Source organism: Carcharodon carcharias, chromosome 22 (genome assembly GCF_017639515.1).
Source record: "Carcharodon carcharias isolate sCarCar2 chromosome 22, sCarCar2.pri, whole genome shotgun sequence".
In the NCBI taxonomy this organism is placed as follows: domain Eukaryota; kingdom Metazoa; phylum Chordata; class Chondrichthyes; order Lamniformes; family Lamnidae; genus Carcharodon; species Carcharodon carcharias.
This window is the reverse complement of record NC_054488.1, coordinates 41,669,046-41,687,553: the sequence shown is the minus strand read 5'-3', so window position 1 is coordinate 41,687,553 and position 18,508 is coordinate 41,669,046. Positions and strand designations below refer to the sequence as shown.

The 18,508-nt window shown below is 43.6% G+C and overlaps 1 protein-coding gene across 1 annotated transcript in view; it reads left to right on the top strand.

Moving 5' to 3' along the window:
• The window catches only part of LOC121293629 (protein sidekick-2-like), a 941,309-nt gene that overhangs the window by 785,781 nt on the left and 137,020 nt on the right, over window positions 1–18,508 (top strand). The window contains exon 39 of the mRNA XM_041216767.1: window positions 3,738–3,863. Within this exon, the coding sequence (XP_041072701.1) occupies window positions 3,738–3,863 (126 nt within the window). The remainder of the gene's footprint in view (window positions 1–3,737; window positions 3,864–18,508) is intronic.

The window sequence follows — 18,508 nt, the reverse complement described above, 5'->3', positions numbered from 1 at the left end:
AGGATGTATTGGTGACTTTGTTGCAATGGTCTTGGTGCAGTTATAGAATGGAAACAGGATTGAAGGGATTGGTAAAGGGAAAGATGTTTAAGGAGGTTGGGCAAGTTTGAAAAGAGCAGTTTTCAGAGAGGATAGGAAGATCATGAATGTGTTTCAGCGGGATAGGGAAGAAAAAGGATGGTCATCTTGAAACGTGAATGCGTGACAACCTGAGGAAATGCTACCTATAGACGAAGATTAATGAAAATTTTATTAAGTTGGGATCATTATGTAATGAGTTGCCTCAGTAAGCCATTGATTGCAGGTCTTTTGGTAGTGATGAGCTAAGTGAAATTTCTGGGAATAATGGCAGAGAAGCTGCAAATGACATTGCCTTGTGACAAGGATATGAGGCACGTAGGGGTAGGGGACTCCAGGACAGGGGAAGAGGTAGCTGAGGCAGCTGGGTAGACGATTTTGAGACAAAGAAATTCACAAGCTTCCTGGATTTAGTGTTAGAAATGAAGATGAGGAAAGAAAAGGAATACAATATGTCATTAAAAAGAGGAACCCGAGGTTCCATTTGGAAAATAAATGGAATATTGGTGGATGTAAAATATCCCATGATAAGGGGGTTCTCCTAGCATCCTGACCAACATTTATCTCTCAGGTTGTCCAGTCATTTTTCTCATTCTGTTTTTGAAACTTTTTGTGAGTGCAAATTGGCTGCCACATTTTCTGCGTTATAATTGGAGACTACAGTTCATAAATAAATATTTGACTGGAAGTGGGTTTCCTGAAGTTGTGAAAGGCAGTATTACATAAGAACAGAAGAAATAGGAGCAGGAATAGACCATTTGGCCCCTGTGCCTGCTCCATCATTCAACAAGATCATGGCTGATCTGCTTGTGTTTCCATTCCCATTTACCCCCCGATAACCTTTGATTCCTTTGCCTAACAAGAATCTATCTACCCCGCCTTAAAATATTCAATGACCCCACCTCCACCACCTTCTAAGGCAGAGTTTTCCAAAGTCACACAACCCTCAAATAAAAAAATTCTCTTCACCTCTGTCCTAAATGAGTGACCCCTAATTTTAAAACAGTGCCCCCTGGTTCTGGATTCACCCACAAGAAGAAATATCCTTTCCACGTCCACCTTGTCAAGACCGTTCAAGATCTTATATACTTCAATCAAATTACTCCTTACACTTCTAAAATCCAGTGGAAACAAGCCCAGTCTGTCCAACCTTTCCTCATAAGAAAATCCATTCATTCCAGGTAACTTGGAGTACATGTCCACAGGTCCTTGAAGGTGGCAGGACAGGTAGACAAGGTGGTCAAAAAAGCATATGGAATGCTTTCTTATATTGGGCAAGGTATTGAATACAAAAGCAGGCTCGTTTTGATGGAACTGTATAAAACATTGGTTAGGCCACGGCTGGAATTTTGTGCACAGTTCTGGTTACCACATTACCAGGAAGGACATAATTGCTCTGGAGAGAGTGCAGAGGGGATTTACAAGAATGTTGCCAGAGCTTGAAAATTGCAGCTATGAGGAGAGATTGGATAGGCTAGGGTTGTTTTCTTTACAACAGAGAAGGCTAAAGGGTGACCTGATTGAGGTGTACAAAATTATAGGGTAGACAGGAAAAACTTGTTTCCCCTAGCTGAGGGGTCAATTACCAGGGGGCACAGATTTAAGATGATTGATAGGATGATTAGAGGGGACAAAAGGAAAAACTTTTTTACCCAGAGGGTGGTGGGCACCTGGAATTCACTGCCCAAGTTGGTGGTTGAGGCTGAAATGCTCAACTCATTTGAAAGGTACCTGAATCTGCACCTGAAGTGCTGTAACCTGCGAGGCTATGGACCAAGTGCTGGAAAGTGGGATTAAAATAAACGGTGTTTCTTTTTTCTCTTTTTGGCCAGCACAGACATGATGAGCTGAATGGCCTCTTTCTTCACCATAACTTTTCTATGGTATCAATCCAGTAAACCTCCTCTGAACCACCTCCTACGTCTTTCCTTAAATAAGGAAGCCAAAACTGCACACAGTATTCAAGATGTGGTCTCACCACTGCCCTGTATGACTGAACATAACATCCTCACTTTTATGTTCAATTCCCTTTGTAATAAAGGATAGCATTCCATTAGCTTTCTTAATTACTTGCTGTTCCTGCATACTAACTTTTTGTGACTCATGCTCAAGAACACCCAAGATCCCTCTGCACCTGGAATTCTGCAGCTGGTATCCGTTTAAGTAATACTCTGCTTTTTTATCTTTCCTGCCAAAGTGAACAACTTCACATTTCCTCACATTAAACTCCATTTGTTAGATCTTTGCCCCACTCACTCAACCTATCTATATCCTGCAACCTCATTATGTCCCCTTCGCAACATACTTTCCTACCTATCCTTGTGTCATCTGCAAATTTAGCTACAATGCCGTCGTTCCCCTCATCTAAGTCATTGATGTAACCTGTAAAAAGCTGAGGCCCCATCACAGACCCCTGTGGGACTCCACTCGTCACATCCTGCCAATCAGACAAAGACCCATTTATGGATACTCTCTGTTTTCTGCCAGCCAGCCGGCCAATCTTCTATCCAGGCTAATATGTTACCCCCTACACCATGAGCTTTTATTTTCTGCAATAACCTTTGATGTGGCATCTTATCAAATGCCTTCTGGAAATCCAACTACAAGTATGTCTACAGGCTGCCCTTTATTCACAGTACATGTTACTCCTTCATAAAACTCCAAAAAACTGGTTAAGCGTGATTTCCCTTTCACAAAACTATGCTGACTGTTCCCGATTACCTTGAGTTTCTCAAGGTACCCAGCTATAACCTCTTTAATGATCAATTCTTACAACTTCCTCACGACAGACATTAAACTAACTGGCCTGTAGTTTCCTGTTTTCTGCCTCCTTCCCTTCTTGAATAGAGGGGTTATATTTGCTATGTTCCAATCTAATGGAACGTTTCCAGAATTTAGCGAATTTTGGAAAATTAACACCATTACTACCTCATTAGCCACCTCTTTTAAGACTCTAGGATGTAATCCGTCAGGACCCCAAGAATTGTCAGCCCACAGCTTCATCAATTTACTCAGTACTGCTTCCCTCGTGATTGCAATTTCACCAAGTTCCCCTCTCCCTTTCACCTCCTGATTTACAGCTATTACTCAAATGTTTCTTCTATCCTCTATAGTTGAACGCAGAAGCAAAATATTTGTTCATTTCTTCTGCCATTTCCTTATCTACCATTCTAGATACTCTCTAGAGGACCAACACTCACTTTACTTAATCTTTTCCTTTTTAAATACCTGTAGAATCTCTTGCTATCTGTTTTTACATTTCTAGATAGCTTCCTCTCATACTCTAATTTCTTTCTCCTGATTAACCTTTTAGTCATTCTCTGCTGTTCTTTATATTCTGACCAATCATTTGTTCTGCCACTCATCTTTGCGCAGTTATATGCTTTTTCCTTATATTTGATGCTTTCCTTAACTTCTTTAGTTAACCATGGATGGTGGGTCCTCCCCTTAGAATTTTTCTTCATAGTAGGAATATACTTATTTTGAATATTCTGAAATATCCCCTTAAATGTCTGCCACTGCTTCTCTATTGATCTATCCTCTAGCCTAGTATCCCAGTTGACTTCAGCTAGCTCAGCTTTCAAGCCCACATAGTTGCCCTTATTTAAGTTTATCACATGCGTTTTTTATTGATTGTATATGTTTTCCTTTCCCTCAAGGTGCTCCTGGCCCCCCAGGTGAGCCATTGATCTATAGGTATGGATCAGCTATTACTATTCATTGGTCCAGTGGAGACGCCGGCAAGGCACCAATCAGCCGATATGTTATTGAGGCGAGACCATCAGGTGAGAAGTTTGACTTATCTGATTACTGTTTCATTCCTTCATTTACCCTAATGGCATGACTAAGATCTGGAACTGATTTGGGAAATTATATTAGGGATGTAGTTTGAGAACAGACAAACTGTGGTTTTCCATTTCATGGCATAATGAATTAGTATTGTGACATACTCGCAAAACACCATACATCCTCTCTTTCCAGAGTCCCAAATTTTCTCTCCTTATGGCCAACTTAGCATCTAGTCATTAGGTTGCTACAAAAATAATCAAATAAATGCACAATAATTGTAACAAAGAATATCAATGCTCCACAAATCTCTATTAGTTACAGTTTGAGGTGCAAGATGATTTGCTGCAGAAATGCTACTGGTGTCTTTAAGAGTTAGTTGAGTGTGGAAACTAAATCAACATCTGTTTTTGAACTCTTATGTTTGATTCGATTATGCAAGAATGTTTCCATCTTGTTTCTGAATACTTTTTTCAATCTTTCAGATATGTTAAGTACCCTCCATTGATCAGTTTTTTTCAATATCTTTATTACACTTTTACTGTTCTATTTAATACGATCAAAAGCAAGCGCTGAAAAGATTTTAAAAGCAAAGCACAAAGTTTAATGCTGATTAAAATAACTGGATATGGAAACAGTTTATATCTTGAATCTAATCCTACAAATCAGCTATATTACTGGGTAAGTTGTCAGAAATCCATTAAACTAACTCGAATCACTCCTCTCTCTTTTCCAAACTCTATGCTTTGGAAACAACCTGGAAGAACTCAGCCAAAATTGTCTCCAAAATATTTAAATAGTTAAATCCTTCATAGAATGGGAAAGGGACAAAATAGATTTACATCGTAGGAGAAGAATTGCTTTGGTCACTAAATGACAAAATCTTAAACATGGTTGTTTTGAATTTATTAACTATGTTATGACATATAGCACTTCCTCTACACACAGGACAGGATTTTGGTGGCCAAATGGAGGGTGGAACTGTGGCATGTATTTTCCCAATGCTGGTCATCACGTCGGTTTTCTGGTACTACTTCAGGGGTCTGCAATTTTGCGGGGGAAGGGGTATGACAGGACTCAGCAACCCATCTAATTTGGAGCAATTCCTAATTAAGCCTCTTAACAAGCTTGTCAGCTCATTAAGGGCTAGTATTGAATTTTGTTGGGAAGGCACAGGATCCATGCTGGATCTGTAACGGTCCAAGTAGAAGGATGTGGCAACGCTGCTGGGAGCCATTCGTGACCATGCCATTCAATGAGATAGGCTCATAGAAGGGTGCACAGACAAGATGGTTGCTCATTCATTGGCACACGGTTGCCTTCAGTTGAGCAGAGAAAGTGGGCAATGCGCAATGGGACAGTTGAAAGGGTCACGACCATCCAGGGATCTTGGCGCCATAATAGGGAGTTACAGTAAACATTGTGAGTGCAGCTGACCACAAGCAAGGCAACAATGGACATGGGATTAAGGTACTTGGAGATAGGGATAAGTAGCAATGAGGATCAGCATCCTCAGAAACAGATGCAGAGTCCTAGGCATGAGGAGGGCAGAGGAGAGGAATGAGGGGCAGCAAGGCAACAAAGGATATAAAGAACATACCCTCAGCATCAAGTGCACAGCCAAAGAAGAAGCTACCTGGCCTCAGAGAATCAGTGCCGCAGGAAACTACACCTATCTAGGCAGCTGGTATCTGAGATTTGTGCCCTCATTTGAGGAACAGCTCAAACCTCTCAGTACTACCTTCCATGCTTTGCAGTAGCGGTTAAAGTCACTGTGGCTTTGGACTTCTTCGCTTCTGGTTTCTTCTAAGGATCAGCACTGGATCTTGGTGGCATCTCTCAAGCAGTTGCACACCATTGCAACTTGCAGGTCTCTGATGCCATTTTTGCGTTAGCTGAGCATTAGATACAATTTCAAATCGACGGGTCCTAACAGATACAAAGGGAAGTGGGATTCAACTCCACCGCTGGATTCCTCGGGGTTAGGGCATTATTGATTGCACCCATTTGTCCATCAAAATGATGAGTGAGCAGCCAATGAGATTCATCAACGGGAGAAGCTTCCACTCTCTTAAATGTTCAGCTGGTATGTGACCACAACATGTGCTTTATGCCTGTGCGCGCTCGCTATCCTGGCAGCTGCCATGACACCTTCGTTCTCTGGCAGTCCAGGGTGCCGCAGCTCTTTGTGTTACCAACAAAAGTCTGTGGGTGGTTTTTTTAGGGGACAAAGGATATCCCTTGAAGAGATGACTATTCACCCCTTTACATGATCTCAAGAGGCACAACAACTGAAGCCACCTGTTCGCAAGGACAATCATTGAACAGGCCATTGGGCCTTGGAAGATGCGGTTCCAATGCCTGAACTGGTTAGATGATGCCCTGCAGTACACTCCTGCAGGGGTTCTGATCATTGTGTTGGTCTCCTGCACTCTCCATAACATAGCCCTCTAGCGAGATGTGGATCTAGAAGAGGGTGATGCGCTAGATTAATACAGTTCATTGTAGAAGGAAAATGTAGAGCAGAATGGTGTCAGTGCTGGACAGGGAAGTGATTGGGGCTTCCTCAGGAGTCAAAGCTCTCATTAATGTGGTGTGAACGCCAGGACACACCTGATCCAGGCGTGTTTCTCATGAGCACTGCTCATCCAACAGGACTGTATGGTCTGACACTCACTTTACTCTCCCTGGAAGAACTCATCCATTAAACATAAGACTCTGAATGGTTCACTTGTACTGACAATGCATGGTACACATCTCTCCAGCAGTCTCAGTGTCCTGTTCAAAGACTATCTGTGGGATTTTCCGTACCCACTCGCTGCCAGGATCTTCCGGTCCTGTCGCAAGTCAATGGACTTTTGGCTGGGCCGCTGCCTCACCCACGCCGGGTTTGGAAAATCCCCGCCTATAGCTTCCCTTCAGCACTATTTCCGTCTTTACTTGTTTCACCATTAATGAATGGAAGTTCACACATCTGGAATCATGGCTTAACATCTTCAACGTAATTAAAAAATAACAGTTTACACAATCACAAACAACTGCCACCCAATGAACCACACAGTGCAATAACTGAAGGATCGGTTTTCAATCTCGGCCACATCTATGCAGTGTCCTCCTTGTGGCCTCAAATGAGATGCAGGCAGCTTGCATGTGTCTGCTTGCAGCCGAGATGCCTGTGGCCAACGTCCTCATCATGCAAATGCCAGTGGGGACAGGGGCAGCCTCTGTCACAGGACCTGCATAGATGGTCCCTCAGTCAGAGAGGCCAAGGAAGCCAGTGGTGATGATTTCACCATTTGAGGGGGTGGCACCATCACCCTCATCAGTGACTGACTCAGCCTTTTGGCACTGTTGATTGCTGGAGTGGACCGCCAGTTTGGCTGCAACTAGAAACTTCTCTATGCATCTTGGCGCTATCAGTGACATTGACTAGTCAATGCTGCAGACTGTTGCATGAATTATGTGCATGTCAACATAATTGTTGTTTCTGCAACCACTCAGTCTGCTTCCAGGTATGGTCCTCCTTGAGATTGGCCAATCTCTCAAGGGAGGAGCTCATGCGTTTGAAGCCCCGAGCCATGGTGGTGCACATGAGCTGATTGGATTCCTCCATTCTCCGCATTGCCTCAAGGAACTCCGACAAATGGGCACACATGTCACACTGCTGTTCGAAGTAGAGCTGTCTTGCTTGTGACTCCCGAGGCTGTGCGTCCAGCTGAGGATGACTGTGTCTGTCCTCCATCCTTCGAAGGGGACTTCCCACTGGTGTCTATGCCTTTCTCACCTCCTCCTGCTCACTCAAGTTGTGCTTCTCACCCAGTGCCATCCTTTCTAACCATGCATGAGGATCCATCAGTTTGAGTGTATCCATGCTGGGAGGTGGCACTTGAGTGGTGTGATGGTGCTGCCTCTGTGGCTTCAATGTTGTCCAAGGAGCTGACTAATGTTACAGTGATGTTGTGTGGTACTGATGTCAATGTATAAATAATCACACTGCATGGCAATCACCTTGTTAAAGACAATTGCTAGTTGAACAGGTGATGGGCATTGATTATCCCATCTAAACAGAATAAAAAGATACAGCTGGAACATTTTGTGGGGAAGCAATTTGGAAGTCAGTAGTACTGAGGAGTTGTTTTGAAAATAAAACAGCTTGAACCAAAAGACCAGCCTGGATTAATTTGTCCACCGCAACCTCATTGTGAGTAACAACTGGCATGTCACCACAACACCAACCCCCCCCCCCCCCCCCCCCCCCCCCCCCCCCCCCCCACCTCAAATGACCCTCTGGGGAACATTAGGAGGAGATCATAAGAACTCGCCTCTGACAGCAAATATCTCTACTGAGCTGAAGCTTCCCAATGCAGCTGAAGTTTTGGCATTGCTGTTGCCTGGGAGAAATACACGCTATCCCCTTCCTCTACACAATTCAGTATTTTTTCCCCCCTCTCCTACAGCTATTCTCATCTCTTCATCGCCCACTTCCTCCTGAAGCATTACCTTCGTGATGTGAAGTGCTATCCCCTCCGTTGCAGTCAGGATGCTGAGCTATCCTCTTTCTATGTGTGCCCACTTCCAAGCATTTTAATCCCTCTTATGCAAGGATAAAAAAAGAGATAGGGAAATGCTGGCCTATCTCACCAATTCCAGGGGCTCATTGAAATGCGATGCTGCATTTATCAGTGCTGCCAGTTCCAAAATTGTGCTAGGGGTTTGATCCTTGCTCAGGGACCAGTAATGATTCTAGGTGAATATTTCTCTCATGTTCAGGAGCACCATGCACACTCAGGCTGTTCAGCTGGTGTGTCTGTAAATCTGGAGGCCTTCTTCTGCCACCCTCTGGGAACAAGACCCCTCGCCATTCTCTCTCAACCTCCAGCATAACATCAAGGGTGGCAACCCTAAATCTAGTGGCAGCTCTGCCATGGGTACCTGAGCTCTGTTCTCCTCTCCCTCACTTCTGCCTACCATTGTGTTGCAAGCCACGATAATGGCTTGTTCTCTCATGCCTTTAAAACAGGTCCACATTTTCAGATTCCTATGCACATACCTCTCACAGCCGCCACTGCTCATTGGCCATCAAACCGAACCTCCAGCTAATTAGGGCTGACCTCTGGAAAAATCATTACCCTGACTGCATCCCCCGCAGAGAGGTCAAGACCTGGAAGTGGTACTGACGTCTGGGTCCCAACCCCAAATGGAAAATCCTGCCCACAATAGTAAATAATTGGGAGGAACTTTCACCTAAAAAAATGGGTGGCTTTGGGTCAGTTGGCGGGTGGTTAAAGTCTGAAATCTGTTTTGCATCTCAACTCACCCACTTCTAGTTTTGACAGATGTCACCAGAGGGTGAGCATGCAGGAACTTAACTATGATAATGTGGCTGTGAGCCTCCTTGTCATTCTACTTTTGGAATTCAACTATTGTCAGCTGGCTTTCCTGGGCCTTGGGTAATCCAGCAACTTCTTTGAGGTGATGACTTGGCAGATTCAGGAGGCAAGTGCTTTCACATCTAGCTCCTGGATTCAGGTGCCTGCCTGAGGAGCCTCTGCAGGTGGTCTCTGTCTCCCTGAGCCTCTGATCATCCCCCTACTTCCCTCCACCGCTGCCGCACCCCCCCACCCAACCATCCTCTAAACTCCCCTGATGATTTTCCAATCATCCTAACCCCTCTCACACCCCACAGGCCTCCAAACCTCTGTTCAAGTCTTGGCCATACCTTTGTGCCTGCGGTTGACTGACCACATAAGACGTGTGCTTCTGACTGGAACAGAACAGGCAGTAGTAGAAACTTTTATGAGGGAAGAAAGAGAGAAAAATCCTATTCAAAGAAATATAAGGGTGAATGAACAAGTTGAACAGTAACATTTTATTCATTTCAATGAATAACTGTGAATTTTGAGAATGAAAAGTAGTTTCCTAGAAATGTGATGTGTTAACTCGTAGAGAGGTCATTGAACTGCTGTTGAAACATGTTGTAGTTTTCAGTTCATTCAAAACTGCTGAACCTTTGCCTTATTGTGCATGGAAACTTAAATTGATTTATATTATCATGCCTTCCATAGTTGGTAGATGTAATAACGTGATAGTTTCTTTAACTCTATGCTGCTGTAGCTCCCTGATGACTTAATGGGTAACTACACCCCTTGGTATAATACTGAACCAAATTGATTTGAAGTTCCTAAATTTGAATCTATGCTGAGTAAGTTGACCTCAGGTTATGCAAAGATTGAGGTTTTTATTTGGCCTGAGTGTCTCTGGGATAGGGAGGGGAAAGAGCGCCAGAGTTCCACATCCTGATGATGGGCACTGTTTTGTTGTGTGGTAGGAGTCTAGACAGGAGTTTTGGGGATTATCTATTCTCCCAAAGTATGCTGTTCAGGTCTGTAGTTCCTTAAAATCATTACTCTTTATTTACAGTAAGTACTTACACATTTGAATCGCGACATGAGTTTGGAGCTTCTTCTCCTTCCAGATCTCTCTCCCTCCTCAGCCATGTAATCTGACACCATTAATACATCAGCATTGTGCATGCTTCTGATGTTAAACCTTTACTCTGCATCTCCCCCCCAAGTCTTTTTCCCTGTCATATTTACATCCTCCCACAGACACCATTCAATTTTTCCCCCTCGGATTTGAACTTGTGATTTGGATTGGGCTTGCTGAATACAGCAGAGTATATAATCCCATATGTTTTAGCAGGTAGTTTGTTGTAGAATATCATATTGTGTGTTAACACTTTATTTCAGTATAAAAACAAAAAAACTGCGGATGCTGGAAGTCCAAAACAAAAACAGAATGACCTGGAAAAACTCAGCAGGTCTGGCAGCATCGGCGGAGAAGAAAAGAGTTGACGTTTCGAGTCCTCATGACCCTTCGACAGAACTTGAGTTCGAGTCCAAGAAAGAGTTGAAATATAAGCTGGTTTAAGGTGTGTGTGTGGGGGGCGGAGAGATAGAGAGAGAGAGAGGTGGAGGGGGGCGGTGTGGTTGTAGCGACAAACAAGCAGTGATAGAAGCAGATCATCAAAAGATGTCAACGACAATAGTACAATAGAACACATAGGTGTTAAAGTTAAAGTTGGTGATATTATCTAAACGAATGTGCTAATTAAGAATGGATGGTAGGGCACTCAAGGTATAGCTCTAGTGGGGGGTTTTTTTTTATAATGGAAATAGGTGGGAAAAGGAAAATCTTTATAATTTATTGGAAAAAAAAGGGAAGGGGGAAACAGAAAGGGGGTGGGGATGGGGGAGGGAGCTCACGACCTAAAGTTGTTGAATTCAATATTCAGTCCGGATGGCTGTAAAGTGCCTAGTCAGAAGATGAGGTGTTGTTCCTCCAGTTTGCGTTGGGCTTCACTGGAACAATGCAGCAAGCCAAGGACAGACATGTGGGCAAGAGAGCAGGATGGAGTGTTAAAATGTCAAGCGACAGGGAGGTTTGGGTCATTCTTGAGGACAGACCGCAGGTGTTCTGCAAAGCGGTCGCCCAGTTTACGTTTGGTCTCTCCAATGTAGAGGAGACCACATTGGGAGCAACGAATGCAGTAGACTAAGTTGTAAAAAAAAAATAAAAAATTAAAAAAAAAAACCCCACTAGAGCTATACCTTGAGTGCCCTACCATCCATTCTTAATTAGCACATTCGTTTAGATAATATCACCAACTTTAACTTTAACACCTATGTGTTCTATTGTACTATTGTCGTTGACACCTTTTGATGATCTGCGTCTATCACTGCTTGTTTGTCCATACAACCACAACCACCCCCCCCACCTCTCTGTCTCTCTATCTCTCCGCCCCCCACACACACACCTTAAACCAGCTTATATTCAACTCTTTCTTGGACTCGAACTCAAGTTCTGTCAAAGGGTCATGAGGACTCGAAACGTCAACTCTTTTCTTCTCCGCCGATGCTGCCAGACCTGCTGAGTTTTTCCAGGTAATTCCGTTTTTGTTTTCTTTATTTCAGTATACCTGGTTAAAATGGAACCAAATGCTCTAGCTGATGATTGCATCAATAAATGTTCTGCTTTGTGTGGAACTGATGGTGAAGAGTGGAAAGGACCTAGGTTCATATTGGTTCTGAGTTACTTAATCTTAGCCAGAGCAACAGTAAGGGTACCATTGTTAACCTCACTGATATTGGACTACTAAGAAAATAATCAAACAAGGTTCCAACTCCTGTCACCAGTGTATCTGTGCGAACCTCGGATGAGGCAAGATTGGGTTTGGCTGTGATACTCCCACAGCCGAATAGCTTGCTATGACTCATGGGCTAAATATTTCTGCAGTTTCTACAGTCTTCCTAATTTAAATATTGATGGTTTGCTTCTGACATTATGGTTGCCAGTCATTGGGGGCTTGCCAATTAGGGTCAAAAATGAGTTTGCTCCTATAGAATCTAAAGGTCAGCAGCACCTGAAAGAGGTAACCTCAGCAAAAATAATTTTGACAACTAAATTTAAAAACCTACACCCTCTAGATTCACTAATGTACAAGCCCTTTTGCATGAAGTCAGACGGAAGAGCATGACACAGTTAGGTATGTAACAATACTGGCCCATAATGAGAGCAGTACAGCTGCAGTAACAGGAATAGCCTGACGGTCAGTGCCAAATAATACAGAGCAACTCAATGCAGGAAAAATTGTAATCGGGCAAAGTAAGGGCAGTCAGCCACAGCTTCCAAGAAGGCACAGTATCAAACATGCTAGACACTTTCTTCTTCGCTCACATTAATGTACATGAATTTATGGGCAGTGAAATTCTTTTTACACTCTCAGCTTAGCAGTGTTCTTTCACTTATAAAGATAGAAATACCTGGAAAAACTCAGCAGGTCCGGCAGCATCTGCGGAGAGGAACGCAATCAACATTTCGAGTCCGTACGACTGGACTCGAAACGTTAACTGTGTTCCTCTCCGCAGATGCTGCCGGACCTGCTGAGTTTTTCCAGGTATTTTTATTTTATTTTTGTTTTGGATTTCCAGCATCCGCAGTTTTTTGCTTTTTTCTTTCACTTATGACCTGACATGCAATCACTCCACATGGTATGTAATTGTCTTGTACGTAAACTTCTTGTCAGTCCCATTCTGGTCCGTTTGCCAATGTCCTAGCCCACAGCAGAAAGGTGTTTGCTCTGCGGCCTCCATGCGGAAGCTTCTTTGTAGGGTGAAATTGTGTAAAAGGCAGCACACAGAAATGGATGTTGAATACCCTCAGACTGATTCATGCACCTGAAGCATGTCAACAAAATGCCAGCGATGTGCTTCATTACTGTGCTTTTTACCTGTTATCATGGGAAAACACTGTAGAGGATGACCTTGATCTTCAAAGGCCAGACCAGAAATCAAAAGTAGAGGCTTACCTTTCTATGGTAAAGAGGGCTGATGTAGTTGACATCCTTGAAATAAAGACACTGTGGCAGCTGTTTGGGAAGAAAACATTCATTTGCTTGATGGTGTGCTGCAGTTACAAACAAGATGCAAATTGAGAAAATGGGATCCTTTCCTGTTGATGTAACACTGACAGTAATCAAAGGGGCTTTGAGTTCAACTCTTTGGACTTTGGGAACCATGCCAGCCAGTAAATTGCAATGTCATGTGGCAGCTGCTTGTCAATCGGAATCTGATGAAATTACAAGCTATAGAGAACAATGCGTCCATGACTTGTTTGATGCATCTGTGCAAAACTGTTTACACAGACATACCAGAAATGTGGAATTAAAAGTACTTGGCCACTTATTATTTACTGTTTGAATCTGGAACACTAGAACTGGGTCACTGGATTTCATGTTCTTGATGAGTCCAAAATGTCTATATAGAATAACAGCGGCAAAGCTGGCCGTGCTGCTTTTCAAGATGATTCCACTGTCTCTAAGTCTTGTCACCTGGAACTCTGTGCCATTTTTGCCCAAGTTTAAGTGTAGACTTGTTGGGCCAGGATTGTTGAATTTGCATTACAGCACTGTAAGGTTTTCTTTTACCCTATTTGGCACCCTCATCCACATTGCCCAGTTCATTTTGTAGTCTCAACATTCACCATATTCAATCCTCCCAAGGAGCCTGTCCTTAGCACAGTATTTTTCAGCTATACCTTGCTTATTATCTTAAAAGCAAAAAACTGCGGATGCTGGAAATCCAAAACAAAAACAAAAATACCTGGAAAAACTCAGCAGGTCTGGCAGCATCTGCGGAGAGGAGCACAGTTAACGTTTCGAGTCCGAATGACCCTTCAACAGAACTAAGTAAAAATAGAAGAGAGGTGAAATATAAGCTGGTTTAAGGGGTTGGGGGTGGGGGGGTGGGGGGGGGGGGGGGGGCTGGGGGGGGTGGTGGGGGTGGTTGTTGTCTTGTCAGGACTCACTATTTCCTTTCAGACATGAGGAATAACTATATGCGTCAGATACCATAAGCCTCTTAGCAAGGATTAATGACTTCAGGAAAGCAGAAGAGAAAATTGGAGGGGACAAAGTAAGGCAGTGCTGTTACCCATTGAGCTGCCTGGGCTCTGTAAATCACTCAATTATGGAAATTGGGTGTAACTTCCATATTTAATCTGTTGCAAGAAGTCCTAGGTTATCATGTATTCTCCAAGGGGCATTAAGTAGTTGCATTCTGAACTTCCCTCAACATTAACATGATGATGCTGTGAAGGTCATATTTTTGATGCAAAGGTCAAAATATTGAGGATTCCATCAAATGCATAAAGCTTATTTATAGAGGTGTCAAATTACTATTGTAGGACTGATTTTCTACTTGCCAAATGGCCTAATGCTCACAGCTGCTATAAACAATGCTAAAAGTACAGCATGATGAAGCCAGAACTTTAGAAAGTGGGTCATGTTGTGGAAATACCACTTTTGAAAGAAACTGCCTCAAACTCTTCTTTTTCTGTGCTTTATTGAATTGGTTTTATTCCTTCTGTCAGTGAGATAGGTGTTCACTTATTGTTTGGTCTTGCTAGAGTGTGGCATTGTAAGAGGTTCGATCAGTGCTCATTTACCCTTCCTGTTGGTCCTTGACTTTAGGATTTTAAAAAGGGACACAGGGGTTTAGGCTCAACCACAAACTTACTTATTGACAGGGCACCTCCACTGCCCCTAATATAAGAGTTCTAAATTAGTGTAATGACGGCGCACAACACTCTAAACCACAAACTCATTTATAAACTGAAAAGTAGAACCACAGGCAAAACCCCACATTTCTGCTCCAAAACTTACTCGGTCCATCTCAAACCCCCTTTCAGGATTTAGTTACTACTCTTAAAGCTATCCTTAATTCTCAGCACCAAAATCCATGGATGGATCTGGCTGATATTTACAACTCCCCACATGGTGGGTCGTTCCGGTGCAAGCTGTAGGTTCGTGAATCAGGTTGACTGTTCCTGATCCTCCTTGGTGACTGCAGTGTCAGATCCCATGGCCTTTTCATTACAAATCTTGTTTATAGTATCAAGGTATATTTCCTGGAGCACATTCTGTTTAGATGGTTGGTAATTAGCACCCCTTAATCTCTTTAGCCTGGTTCCTGCTTTGGTTCAGACCCTTGGTTCAGACAACCCATTCATCACAATGTTGTTTCCACGACCAAAACAATGGACCCCCATCCTAGTGTGATGTCTCTGGATCTCAAGTTAATGTTCATGTGATAAGACCCATTTCTCCTTAGCTGTTGTCAATATTTGTTTGTGTGATGGTTGTTGTCTAGGGCCATTTGCTGTGATGTCTCCCGTTTCTTTAACTGGATTGTCTGATGGCACCAGCTTTGTGTCTTTGAGATGATAATGTCCCAGTATCTTTACACAGTATCAATTTGGTTTCAGTATTGACATGTTTGAAGATTAACCCTTGCAGTACAGCCTTGCGTCTGTGTTGAGGTTTGGCCTGTTTTGTTTTGCAGTGTTTTTGTCCATGAAGCGAGGTCTTTGGGGTTTTTTAATTTAATAAAGTCCAGTTGGAGGAGATTCCGATCCTACAGCATCTCATGGCTTGGCCCATTAGACTTGATACTGCACCTTTCAGCTTGTAAAACATTTACATCGCAGCTTGCTGGAAGTGTGGGTTGATAACAGCACAGTTAGGGCAACAGCATCTGGGGTCTTAATTAATGACTGTACAATGTATCGCCTTAACCAATGAGATTTTGAGTAAGAAACAGAGAAACAATAGTGAAAGAGTGTAAATTAGAGTCAAATCAAAAACAAGAAGTAAAAGAGTGAAAGAAAGTTAGATTAAGAGAGATAAAAGATACAGAAAGGAAAAGTAAGAAAAAATCTTAAAATTGTAAATTTGACATTTTAAAATCCATTGATTAATCATATGCAGAATGCGATTGAACACTTAAAAATATTCCCACTGTGAGCCAGACACATGGGGCAGAATTTTTACCTCAGCAGGTGGGCTCGCACCTGAGCCGCTCAAGCGTAAAATGACGTACGTTGACGTCTGTTTGCCATCTGCAGAATGCCCTCTGCCAACTTTGATCTCTGCTGGTCATCCCAGAGTGTCACTCCTCCAACTCTGACTTCAGCTGATCATCTCCAGAGTGCCATTGTGTCAACACACCAATAGCTTCTTCCTGACCCCAACCCATATATTGTAGTCTGGCTTCATTACAAATCTATTAAAATTGTTGCAGGTTGTGTTAAAGTATATTTGGCAATAGTGTGCTTCTGATTAATTAGTACAGTGCAGTAATTGTTTTGAGATGGGGGAGGCAATGGCATAGTGATATTGTCGCGGGAATAGTAATGCAGGGACCCAGGTTTGAATCCCGCCACGGCAGATGATCTGGTATTTAAAAGTCCAATGATGACCATGAAACCATTGTTGATTGTTGTAAAAACCCATCTGGTTCTTCTTTAGGGAGGGAAATCTGTCATCCTTACCTGGTCAGGCCTACATGTGACTCCAGACCCACAGCAATGTGGTTGACCCTTAAAATGCCCTCCACTCGCTCAGTTGTAACAAACTGCTACAAAGACACAAAAAAGGAATGAAACTGGACGGACCACCCGGCATCAACCCAGGCACCAAAAACGACAATGGCAGTCGCAGCCCTGTCGACCCTGCAAAGTCCTCCTTACTAACATCTGGGGGCTAGTGCCAAAATTGGGAAAGCTGTCTCACAGGCTAGTCAAGCATCAGCCAGACTAGTCATCCTCATGGAATCATACCTTACAGATAATGTCCCAGACTCCACCATCACCATCCCTGGGTACGTCCTATCCCACTGGCAGGACAGACCCAGCTGGGCTGATGGCACAGTGGTATACAGCCAGGAGGGAGATGCCCTAGGAGTCCTCAATGATGACTCCGGACCCCATGAAGTCTCATGGCATCAGGCCAAACGTGGGCAAGGAAACCTCCTGCTGATTACCATCTACCGCCCTCCCTCAGCTGATGAATCAGTGCTCCTCCATGTTGAACATCACTTAGAGGAAGCACTAAGGGTGGCAAGGGCACAATGTTCTCTGGGTGGGGGGTTTCAATGTCCATCACCAAGAGTGGCTCCGTAGCTCCACTATTGACTGAGCTGGCTGAGTCCTAAAGGACATAGCTGCTAGACTGGGTCTGCGGTAGGTGGTGAGGGAACCAACAAGAGGGAAAAGCATGCGTGACCTCATCCTCACCAAGCTGCCTACTGCAGATGCAGCTGTCCAAGACAGTATTGGTAGGAGTGACCACCACACAGCTTGTGGAGACGAAGTCCCACATTCACATTGAGGATGCCCTCCATCGTGTTGTGTGGCACTACCACCATGCTAAATGGGATAGATTTTGAACAGATCTAGCAACTCAAGACTGAGCATCCATGAGGTGCTGTGAGCCATCAGCAGCAGAATCGTCCTCAAACACAATCTGTAACCTCATGGCCTGGCATATCCCCCCACTCTACCATTACCATCAAGCCAGGGTATCAACCCTGGTTCAGTGACGAGTGCAGGAGGGCATGCCAGGAGCAGCACCAGGCATACCTAAAAATGAAATGTTAACCTTGTGAAGCTATAAAACGGGTCTGACAGCATTTGTGGAGAGGAACACTGCTGACATTTCGAGTCTGTATGACTCTTCATCAGACTCTTTTTCATTCTGATGAAGATTCATACAGACTTGAAACGTCAGCTGTGTTGCTCTCCGCAGATGCTGTCTGACCTGCTGAGTTTTTTGTTTTTGTTTCAGATTTCCAGCATCCGCAGTATTTTGCTTTTAAACAGAACTGCTAGCGTGCCAAACAGCATAAGCAGCAAGTGATAGACAGAGCTAAGCGATCCCACAACCAATGGATCAGATCTAAGCTCTGCAATCCTGCCACATCCAGTTGTGAATGGTGGTGGACAATTAAACAACTCACTGGAGGAAGAGGCTCCACATCGACATCGTCAATGATGGAAGAGCCCAGTACAGCAGTGTAAAAGATAAGGCTGAAGCATTCGCAACAATCTTCAGGCAAAAGTGCCGAGCGGAGGATCCATCTCGGCCCCCTCATCAGTAAAGTAATGGAAGGGGTAATCAACAGTGCTATCAAGCAGCACTTGCTCAGCAATAACCTGCTCACTGATGCCCAGTTTGGGATCCGCCAGGGCCACTCAGCTCCTGACCTCATTACAGCCTTGGTTCAAACATGGACTAAAGAGCTGAATT